Genomic DNA, 12,070 nt, shown 5'->3' with positions numbered 1-12,070 from the left:
TTATTTGAAACGATATTTTTCCTTATGGGGGGCATAGAAAACTTTCATCAATTACATAAGTTATTTTTTTCTTACGTTGGACGTTTAGATCCTCCTTCATGAAATACATTGGGACTCTCCCAATTCCCTTTCTTGAGAGTATTATTGTAAAAAGACTAAATTAAATTGTAGAAATCAAGAAAATCATACAAAATTAATGAAACTTAAAATTAATAATTTACTTTTCAAATTAGTCAATTAGCATTTAAATTAACATTTGATGAGTTTTTAATTGACCCTTCCCCCTATTTTGATCTCACGAAATTAATGGATGCCCTCATATTAAATGTTCCATTATAATTAAAAGAGTCAAAATCAAATTGTTTTGTGCCTATCTATATGAAATCGGTCTCTTTTTATTGCTTTTGAGTCAAAAGTTTTGACTAATCTATTGAGTTTTTTTTTATTTGCAACACTTATGAATATCACAGAGTATACTACAAGTGCTATGTCTATATTTTATGAATAACTATATTCAATATACGAACTTATATGTACGTAGTAAATCTCTACGATTTCACTACACTTGTTTTAATGAATGAAGAATCAATTAAATATACAACAAACTTAGTGTCGATTTAGATATCTATTTTTTATAAATATTTGTGCTGAATGTGTATAATTGCAAGATAAAATGCCTTTGGCCAATGCCACCGACCCATGGCGAATGCAAAATGTTGGAGATGTTACGGTATGTTATTAAAAACAAGTATTTGTATAGTTAATTTTCCTTCATAATTAAATTGTAAATATCAATGTTCTAAAATCATAGTTTTGTAAGGAACAGATTTATCTTATTTTAAAACATAAGGTAGCCCTTATTATCATTTATCAATAATTGAGAGAAACGCCCATTGATTATTTATATGTAACAGCATAAACACAATGATTTTGCTAATAAGTAACAAATTTTAAGTAAATAATAAGTAAAAAAATTAATTAACCCGTCTGAAAAATAGATTATCAAGAAATTAAAATTAAACATATGTTTCAAAGATTACTTTTATATTTATAGTAATACGTTATGTATGAAAATATTTTAATACCTCACTTAAATTTGTACTATAATAAGTCATTCCATATGGCAAAAATTATGGACCTTAGTTATATAAAATATGTAAGTGAATGTTTTTGTGTAACATTTCAGCGTGCTGTTGTATCACAGTCTACCAACAGTCTTCCAATGGTTGTAGAGAATGCAGCTGAATCAAGACAAGCATCAACAACTGAGAGTCTTGAGTCAAGTGTGACAAACAATGACCAGAATTATGAAAGAGAGGTCGAGCTCCAGGATGTTGTTAAAGAAGGGCATGAAAAGGCAGACCCTTCTCAGTTTGAGCTGCTCAAGCTTCTAGGGGAAGGTTCCTTTGGCAAAGTTTTCCTAGTAAGAAAAGTTACTGGCCCAGATACTGGTACACTATATGCCATGAAGGTAGGTGTTATTGAATACATGTTTTTGTATTGTTGTTATTAAATAATTACAAAACATCTTTTGTTTAGGTACTAAAAAAAGCCACATTAAAAGTGAGAGATAGAGAAAGAACGAAAATGGAAAGGAATATATTAGTTGAAATGGGCCATCCTTTTATTGTTAAACTCCATTATGCCTTTCAAACTGCTGGTAAATTGTATTTAATATTGGATTTCTTGAGAGGCGGTGATTTGTTTTCCCGATTAAGTAAAGAGGTACATCATTTTACAATCATTTCTTAATATTTGTTTATTAAACATTTATATGTTATAAAACAACTTAATTACAGGTTATGTTCACAGAAGAGGATGTTAAATTTTATCTTGCTGAATTAGCATTAGCATTAGAACATGTGCACAAATTGGGAATAATATACAGGGATCTAAAGCCAGAAAATATTTTATTAGATGCGGATGGACATATAGCTCTAACTGATTTTGGTCTATCTAAACTACCTCCTAGTGATAAAGCATATAGTTTTTGTGGTACTGTTGAATATATGGCTCCCGAGGTTGTCAACAGAAAGGGCCATACAATGGCTGCTGATTGGTGGTCTTTTGGGGTTTTAATGGTAAATCAACATTAAACTATAATATAATTATTTCAATTTGACTAGAATCTATAATAAATTTATTTTTGATCTACGCATTATATATACTGCTAAAACTTGATGAATCATATAATTTTCATTAAAACATAGGACAATATAAAAATTTTATTGGAGCTTTTTTTTACAGTTTGAAATGCTAACTGGGAATCTCCCATTTCATGGCTCTACAAGACATGAAACAATGACACAAATACTAAAAGCAAAACTGGGCATGCCTTCAAATTTGAGTGAGGAGGCACAATCATTGCTTCGAGCGTTGTTTAAGAGGAATCCACACAACAGGTATAAGAATTACTGATATAAGGAAGTGAAGTTTTTTTAATTAGACTGGCTACTAATTAATATAAGTGTAATGCATACTAGATTACATTTCCATAAATTAAAACAAATGCTTTTGTGTGTACATGTGTATTTTATAATTACGTCTTGAATATTCTAAGAAAATCAGTTTCATTATTTGTATTTTCTCATTTAAAATTTTCAGATTGGGAGCTGGACCAAATGGTATTGAAGATATAAAGAATCATGAGTTCTTTGCTAGTATTGAATGGGAGGCTTTATTAAGAAAAGAGGTTAATATTTTTGATATATCTAACATTCTCATATTTTTAAGAAAAATAATTTTTACTAAGAATTCTGCTTTCATGTAAGAAAAAAAGATGCTATTCCACTATAATGCATTCAAAGGACCTATTTTCATTGGTAATTCAAATCATACTCAAATATATTTCATATTTTAGAAGAAATTTATCTCTTAAAATAAGTCTGTATACTTGATTAATCTAGTATATTAGATGTTTTTTTTTATATTAAAATATAGTCCAATTTCTTGATATTAATGAAGTCTCCATATGGAAATAAATGAAAGAATGTTCAAGGTAATGATAGATAATCATCAAGTCTCTTTTATACTAGGAATCAACTTTTGAAGAACACGAATTAATTTAATTATTTAATTTTTCTTCCCTTTTAAAATTTATTTAACTATAGAGTGTGAAAGATTTGGACTGTACGTCACATTTTAAAGATAATTTATACGTGGGTGTGTAATGTCATGATGATATAAAGCCTTTAATTGTTCCACTTAATGCTGCCGTATACATATTTGCCGCTTATCACGGTTAGTTCCCGTGCCTTGGCATTTTGCTTGTCCTTTGTTTCTGTTCGTGTAATAAGAGTAATTTAAGTTTTTACCTAACATGAGAAATACTTCTGTAGTATATATTTTAATGTGCAACCTTTTTGGACGTTCAAAAAATTTTAAATTGTAAATTTTATTTGCATACGTGTTTTAGGTTATTCCCCCATTCCGTCCCGCCGTATCCCGCGCTGACGACGCCTTTTACTTCGATTCCGAGTTCACGTGTCGCACGCCCAAAGACTCGCCCGGCGTTCCCGCGTCAGCTAACGCACACGAACTGTTCAGGTATAAAAAATAAAATAATTACTGCAACAAATTTTTGACATAAACATAATATGAAAATGTGCATAAAAAAAATTAATAAATATTATAAATGTAGCTACATAATAAAAAAATTGGTTCATTTTAAGACGTACTTAAATATTGCGTTCCTTATCCAGAGGTTTCAGTTTCGTTGCACCGTGCTTGTTGAATGAAGACAATAAAACAGTTACCAATCAAAATCAAAACCATCTTGCACACACTAAGACGTCGACAGAGGAATTTTGGGCCGGATTTGTAAATAGGAACAACTTCTTTGATGAATACAGGTATAATATAACATATAGTTGTTGCTTCTGCTAAAGCTATGAACTGTCACATACATATGTTTTGAATGTTTTAAGTTCTACCTTGATTCTATAATAAGATTCCCTTCAAATTGTATCCACAGAAACGTAACTGTATCAAAGGACAAAACATGTTTAATATTTTCATATCAGCACATCACTGATTTATGAAAGACTATAGACACTTTTATTGCATACACTGATTCCTCTTTAGTATAATCTTTTTCCATACTCTTGGATCATTATTTCATTGTTCCCACCTAGTCCATTAATATAACAATAAGTTTACTATTTAAAGTATGTGTATATAAGATATTTTTTTTTTTCAGATTAATGGGTGAATTAGGTACGGGTTCCTTTTCTGTGGTTCGTCTCTGTGAACACAAGACATCTCGCACACAGTACGCTGTTAAGATCATGGATAAGTTACAATACGATCCTCGCGAAGAAATAGAAATTCTATTAAGGTGATTAAAAACAAGTTAAAAGTTATAATAAATGTAATTTTTTCATATAGAATTATATTTCAATTATGATGCTGATATTAATACATAATATAATCTATGTGCAAATGATAATTTTAAATATCGCCTTATTAGAGAAATAATCTCTTTGAGTAAATAAGAAATTTTGTTTTTGCTTCGAAACAAATCGAGTTGGATGTGAAAATTAAAAGGAACGATAAATACGTTATATATAGGTATAGAAAATATTTTTCATAAAAATTTAATTTAAGAGATAATGTTTTATGAAATAATAAACATTTAAAAAACTTTAAATCTGTGTCTAAAAAACTTAATAGAAGCAACATTTAATGTCTTATCAGTCTTACGTTTTACTTTATAAGAGGAGCAAAGAAATCGTATAAGATCTATATGATTGTCTTACTATAAGCTATGTTTTAATATTTAATTAGTTTATCTCATTTCTTTCGGTTCCAAGTAAAATTATGAAACTACGAGACATTTATTTTCTTATCAATTCATAACTAAAAACTTAACCATACTTAAGGACATATAGTTGCCGCAATGTAATGATAGCAATATGATTAGATATCTTGCCCGGTACCAGGAATCTTCTGGTTCTCACAGCCAGATGTTAGCGGAGTCAGCGTTACTTGTATTTATTAAATTTAACGCATTTTTAACACTGGTGAAAATAAATAATATTTTATTCTCAGATACAGCCATCATCCTCATATAATAACTCTACGCGGCGTGTACTCTGAGGGCGGTCGTATCTTGGCTGTGACGGAGTTGTGTCGCGGCGGTGAGCTCTTGGAGCACATCACGCGCCGCCGCTGTCTGCCCGAACATGAAGCCGCCCCTGTGATGAGGAACGTCCTTCACGCTGTACACTACCTCCACAGACACACTGTAGTTCACAGGTTACATAAATAGATATTTAATATATAATATAGTGGTCGGATTGGCAAGAACATATGCTCTAATTAGGTCATATTACCTATCTATAGAGAGCGAATAGTCACTTTAGCGGAAAAATCTTGTATTAACTGACAAAAAACTATTCTACATACGTAATAATATTTTTGCATTTGAAATTTAATAGAATAAATTTTTAAGTAACCCTAATGTTATATTGAGATTTATCTGCTTCTAAAATATTTTTACTGTCATCTCGAATGTTTATTTGTATGTAATCAGATATGATAACAGATTTGTAATCGAAAAAATATATTTTAAAGGGATATAAAGCCGTCTAACATACTGTACGCGACGGCTGAACGTAGACCAGAGGACGTACGTCTCGTAGACTTCGGTCTAGCCAAACAGCTACGAGCTGAGAATGGTCTACTGATGACGCCGTGCTACACCGCCAACTTCGTAGCACCGGAGGTTCTCAAGCGAGCTGGCTACGACGCCGCCTGTGATATATGGAGCTTAGGTGATTGTTATAATAATGTTCTTCAATAACTTCACCAAACTTTCGACTCTAACCAGCACTGGTATTAGAAATGATCTTTAAAATTCACTTCAAATATCAATTTATATTCCAAAGTGCAGGTCGTGGTCATATTATCTAGTACATACATTGACTAACTCCTACATTTAAATGAATACTGAATTTTACATATTAACTATGAAATATTTTATTTTTTAAATTTATAACTAGGGCATATTAGGACAACATTTTTTAATAATCATTATTTCAGGTGTACTGGCATACATTATGCTGTCCGGGCGAACGCCGTTTGCGTCCACAGGAGATGACACTCCTGAAGCGATATTGGCTAGGATTGAATCTGGAAAGGTCAGTTTTGATATATTTAAGCTGTGACCGAAGTAGAACAAGTGGAAGGTATTATTATAGAGTAGATTTATTATAAAGGAAAAAAATAAAGTACGGATTTGAAAGTCATAACCGTGAAAGTTATTATACGCTGACACAACTAAAAGAATATTGATATGATATTACTGTCGGAAGAGAATAAACAAAATTAGGGGCGTGGTTAATGTGACGTCATTTATGGCGTGATAATGGTGTCAGCGGATGGTTTAATTCCTACAGAGCATCATTATCGGTGACGCAAACCTCACATACGTATACACTACCATGACAGCTTATTCAGTTAGTTAATAAGTTAAATAAGTTAGTTAATCAATAGAAACAGCTGTTTCACTATATTAACTAAAGTCATTTGAGTTAAATTGTTTCCATATTTCTTTATTTGACATCCTAAGCTTTTATATAAACTAAAATTTACTGTTAATTAACTGAAAGTAATATTTTCCGAATACAACGCGTTATTTTATAATTTTTAAAACTACATACTCCCGACTTTTCGTTTACTTTGCATTTCCTCTGCCCGTTATCACGGTTGCTCCAAAGTAACCGAAACGGCGAGAGTATGTAGCATAGTGATCCGAAAAATATTAGTTTCGTTTAAACATTGAAAATTACTTATAGGTGTAATGGAACAGATTCCTTGTATCCTTAATCCTTATCCTAACTTAGCGACCGCATAAGATATAGTTTCATCAAGAACTAAAGCAATAGTATGAAAAAAAAACAGCATGTAGTTTTAAAGAATAATAAAATAACGCGTAGTAATTCTAATATTAATAATGTTTCATTAAAATGTATACTCGCGAAAGACTTAAATCTCATTAACTGTTGATTAATCAGGTGGACATGTCGAGCGGCGCCTGGCTGGGCGTTTCATCGGAGGCTCGTGGGTGCATCCGTCGCATGCTTCAGCTGGAGCCGTCTCAGCGGCCGCGGGCCCACGAGCTGCTCCGCGAGCCGTGGATAGCGGAGACCGCGCCGCGACGACATGCGCCCGCACCGCCTTCGCCCCTGCCGCCGGACGACCTGCGCCGCGCCGTAGACCTCACCTACCAAGTACCTCATTATTTCAACAAATATTTGCCCTCCAGTCGAACTTATGATCATATTAACAATTACATATAATATTCTGAATTACTTTATAAATGTGAAAAGTTGTGAGCACGTGACATACGTACATACGTGTGTCACGTCACGTCAAAAATTCTTAACGGATTTTGATAAAGCTTGAAACGCTACTTAGACATCCGAATAACACATAGCTATAATGTATTCCAGAATTGCCTTTGATTCCGTCGGGATGACGGTTTAACAGTTGAATTTTCAATATCACGTGATAGAAACTATAGTTTTCTCTGCTTTTTGGCTTCCATGCTTATTGTTTTAAACATATATTGTAAATAATTTAAATATATAATTTATATTTTTCGTAAATCGTTAATATTATAAATGCAAAAGTAACTATGTTTGTCTGTCTGTCTGCTGCCTTCTCACGCCTAAACCACTGAACGGATTTTAATGAATTTCGGCATAGAGAGATGGAACCCTGTCGTAAGACGTAGGCTACCTTTTATCCCCATTTCCATTCCCGATCCCGAAACTACACGGGTGGAACCATGAAATTCAGTTCGGGTTCTGTGGCTGTAATGGTAGAGAAAAACTCTGATGTCCACTCAGACGGAATCGCGGGCAAAGGCTTATCTTTTGTAACTATAACTATCTAATATAAAATTATACATGTGAGATTTTAAAGTGTTTGTTTCTTAAAATAAAAAAAAACATATCTGTGGTTTATAAACATAATATTTTATATCACTTTAAGGCAATGACATCGGCTCCAATGACCCCTCACATTCTCGGTCCAGTGACACAATCTACGCTCGCACAACGCCGCATCAAACCCCAAAGACGGTTTCCACCGACGCAAGTATAAATTACTCACAAATATACAAAAAGCCGCCTATTGTTTCACCAATAAAAATTCTAGCTAGTCAACTGATGCCTAGAAAGATATACTATATACTTTTAATTGATTGATGCATCTCGTCTGTCATTGCATAAGATTTTTCATATGTTAAGACCCATAATTAGTATACAAATATAACAGTTATTTAAATAACTGGGCATAATAATGTGGCTTTATAGAATTATTTACTATTTTTAAATTTAATATTAAACCAGAAATTATTAGGTAAAGTATTAAATTTAATTTAAATATGAAAATATTATAAAGTGATGATTTGCCCCAATTAGTAAAATTGCATTTAATTCTAAACGACTACAAGTCACATTCCAAAAGAAATATATATTTTTTGGGCAGACCATTAATGGAAAATTGAGTATTTTTTCTTCTAATCATACGCCAAGTAGTCTTCCTGATAATATAAGAAAAAAACTATATTTTTAAATTAAATGAAATTATATCACCCACCTTCCCTTTTAGTCCAACAGTGCCATTGGAAGTAACTTTTATCACTCAAATTTCACTCATGTTATGAAAATAATGAGTTGCCTTCACAATCAGGTGTTAAGAAAATTAAATTAAATTTTTTTTTGAAAATGCGACTTTAATATTATTTATAACTTAGCCTATTATGTGTACAAAATAATGGCTACTGCATAGACATACAAACAACAGTAGTATGAATGATAGAAAATCATAGTCACAGCAAATTTTGTTAATCAAATCAATACAAAATAAAACTGTTACTAATTTTTTTTTTACTTAAAACAATTAGTGTTCAAACGCAAATTATTAACACCACCATTGTGTACTGAAGCCGATCAACTCGCTATTTTCATATGAGTATTTTAATTGTTTAGAATAATAATCATTTAAAAAATTATGTATATATAATCACTTGAAACATTTATTTTTTTATACAATATTAATTGTTTTATAATAAAACAACATTATTTTTTAAAAATGCTATTTTTATATGAGCATGATAATCCAATACTTTGAAAGCTGATTTGGAAGAGAGATTTAAGAGATGAATATTTTTATTGATTTTTAGTTTACTAAATGAAGTTATTATATTGTCAGTTACTGTAATGGCCTAATATGTTAAGCACAAATTACATTCTATGTGAGAAATATAAAACACACACACACACACACATATATATATAATTTATATTTATTAGAATAAGTCAAATCATGTCTATTTTTATTGTATGCTTTAATTAGTATTAGATTAATTTAGATGTTGTCAAATAGATGCAAGTACATACATGTAATACAATTTTATCACTCATTATTATTGAATTCAAATATATCAAGTCAGTGTAACTTTTGTATTTGGTTTAAAATTAAGCAGTATTACTAATTTTAATGAAACACAAATATATGAGATATGAAAAAGATTTTAAAACAAAACTGAGCACAATAAAGTATAAATAAGGTTTCCACAACATTCCGATTCACATTTACATGTTTTATATAGACATCTCGGCACAATGTTTACACGTGAACTATTGTTATGTATTTACTTATACTGAAATTAGTTACACTGGCTACCATTCTAATAATAAGTTTTTACAGTATTCTTGCTATATATGTTTATTGAAGTTATAAGCGAGTTTAAAATAATAATATATTGTTGAAAATGGTGATGGTTTTAGGCATAATAGTATATTTTTATATATAACAAATACTACTACAATATATTAAAATAAATATTTGTTCAATTATTACAATAATAAATGCAAATATACTTAACCAAAGATATCTAGGTTATATAAATTAATTTTTATTCAAATAATTTGTGTCATATAATTGGATATCATTGAATTTTGATTGTTTAGTAACATTGAGAAGGAAATATTACCAGTATGTATTGGCGATCGTACTTATACGATTTTAACGAACATTACAAGATGTGTATGTTCTACCGACTTGAAAATACATGGTTCTGTATTTGTAGCATGATATATGTATGTTTATATCGAGATTTTCACCAAAACTAGATATTCTGATAAATTCCAAAGATCTTTTTAAATTTAATACTTCAATCCCTAATCGTCTGTTCTGAGAAGATTATTAATTTCATTGATTTTTAATTAGTTAAAAGTGTAATGGTAATGTAATGTTCAATAGTATAATGTTGGTTGGTAAATTATTTCAACGCACATGTACAACTTTGTATTGAATGATAAGCATATATTTTAATACGAACATTTCATTATGAAATTTATATTCCTTATATATTATTGATTATAAAATACTCTATTTCAAAAATGGCCATTAGTGATGATACTATTTTGTCGACTTTTGCATAATTTTATCCTATACAATTTTAGGATAATTATAAGTATTACATTAAAGGACTAAAGGAATTGAAATTTAATAGATGCTTACAAAAATGACCGCCATAATAAACTTATTTATATAAATATATATAATTCTACTTCTAGAAATAATTGTGGTACATATCTGATGGTAAGTCTGTCGGTATATTGTCATATCATGATTTATTGGAACCATTATGTTCCTGAGGCATTCTTCATACTCATATAATGAAAATTTAATAGAAAATTCCAATTCATATAAGCAATTAGTAAAACAAATTACAAATATATGTAATTGATTTAATCAAATTTTATTCGAAATTTTAATAAAATTCTTCTAACATATCTGATTTCAATTAGTAATTTACTCATGAATCTGTTCAAATTTCACGGAGAAGAGATATAATTTATTGTATAGAATCTATGAGAATTTTATTAGATGCTCAAATAAGTTTATTTAAATCGATAATTGACAAAAAATTCACATAGGAAAATAAATGTCCATATTTATACCATGTAGAATGACTTCACTATATTGTTGTTAATCAAGTTCTGATACAATGTTTAGACTCTACAAATCACTGTAGCCTCAAAAGCACTATGATGAAATAATGTTCAACTATAAAATGTATAATGTAGCAGTAATTAAATGGAAATATTATTAGAATAAGGTTGATAACTTAAAAAAAAAGTATTTTCTTATTAGATACATACACTGTTGTAGTTTTTTTCTATAACACTATTGAATTGTTAATTACAGTTTGAAGATACATTTTTATACACAATTAAATAGGACCATGAAGTGTTAAAAATGATGATGCTATAATCTTTGTGGTGTTGATGATAATTTTATCACATTATCTATTTTTCTATCTTATAAATATAAACTTACTAACAGTACTTTGTTAAAATAGGCCCTCATATAATTACAAATGTTGACATTGCTTATGAAATTGTTTTATTTCGATATATTTTAACCCCAAACCATTATAAAGTCTAGACATTGAGGACTGCATTCATTTGTTAGTTAAGTTCTAAACGTTTTGAATAGTCTCCTTAACCTTGGATGCTTTTAGGCAAATTTATATTTGCTTATCGACTTGTGAAATATGAACCTTTTAAGAGCTTCAGTGATGGGTACCAAATAGATAAGTTTATTTTTCATTTTTGTCCTCTTTGTATTAAGAAATTTTGAGTCCTGACTTTCTCAATTGTTTTGAATTATCACTATAATTTAAATACAGTGTAAACTCAATGTAACGACACTCTATTTAACAAGCTCTTTCTCAATCAATTGACTTTGGGTGGTTTAACTTGTCTACCATACAATGATACACTCTATATAACATCACACCCACTCTCAATAACGACAACCATTAAGTAATAAAAAGTCGCTTAAATTAGTAAAAAGTGTGCAGCTGTTTAGCTTTTTCTGTCGCTTTGTTAATTGTTATTCTAGCCCGCAATAAACATGCCGGCGCATCATGCATACTGAACTTTCTAAAAAATTCGGTCTTTTGTCTACAAATTGGGATTGCTTGCATGTGTAGACTGTTTTAGACTAGCACTAAGAAGTAGGAGTCATCTATAGATTATCATGTTCT

General features: G+C 30.2%; 1 protein-coding gene across 1 annotated transcript; it reads left to right on the top strand.

Moving 5' to 3' along the window:
• The first annotated feature begins 500 nt into the window (after positions 1–500).
• Positions 501–11,396, top strand: LOC116769474 (ribosomal protein S6 kinase 2 beta). Its single transcript, XM_032660578.2, has 14 exons — positions 501–730; positions 1,187–1,471; positions 1,540–1,725; positions 1,800–2,081; positions 2,248–2,402; positions 2,605–2,692; positions 3,416–3,546; positions 3,702–3,851; positions 4,199–4,336; positions 5,050–5,256; positions 5,575–5,774; positions 6,043–6,140; positions 7,017–7,232; positions 7,999–11,396. Exons 1-14 carry the CDS (start codon positions 674–676, stop codon positions 8,107–8,109), a joined length of 2,304 nt encoding a protein of 767 aa, XP_032516469.1. The 5' UTR covers positions 501–673; the 3' UTR covers positions 8,110–11,396.
• The last annotated feature ends 674 nt before the right edge of the window (positions 11,397–12,070 follow it).

Source organism: Danaus plexippus, chromosome 14, assembly GCF_018135715.1.
Source record: "Danaus plexippus chromosome 14, MEX_DaPlex, whole genome shotgun sequence".
Lineage (NCBI taxonomy): Eukaryota > Metazoa > Arthropoda > Insecta > Lepidoptera > Nymphalidae > Danaus > Danaus plexippus.
The sequence above is the reverse complement of the archived record's forward strand: the minus strand, read 5'-3'. Positions and strand labels throughout refer to the sequence as shown.

What these genes read in the sequence shown, in the direction of transcription:
- LOC116769474 (XM_032660578.2), top strand. Translation starts at nt 674, where the DNA reads ATGCCTTTGGCCAATGCCACCGACCCATGGCGAATGCAAAATGTTGGA. An exon ending in AAGAGGAATCCACACAACAG is followed by an intron (nt 2,403 to 2,604) that starts GTATAAGAATTA and finishes TAAAATTTTCAG; the next exon opens with ATTGGGAGCTGGACCAAATG. An exon ending in CTAGGATTGAATCTGGAAAG is followed by an intron (nt 6,141 to 7,016) that starts GTCAGTTTTGAT and finishes TTGATTAATCAG; the next exon opens with GTGGACATGTCGAGCGGCGC.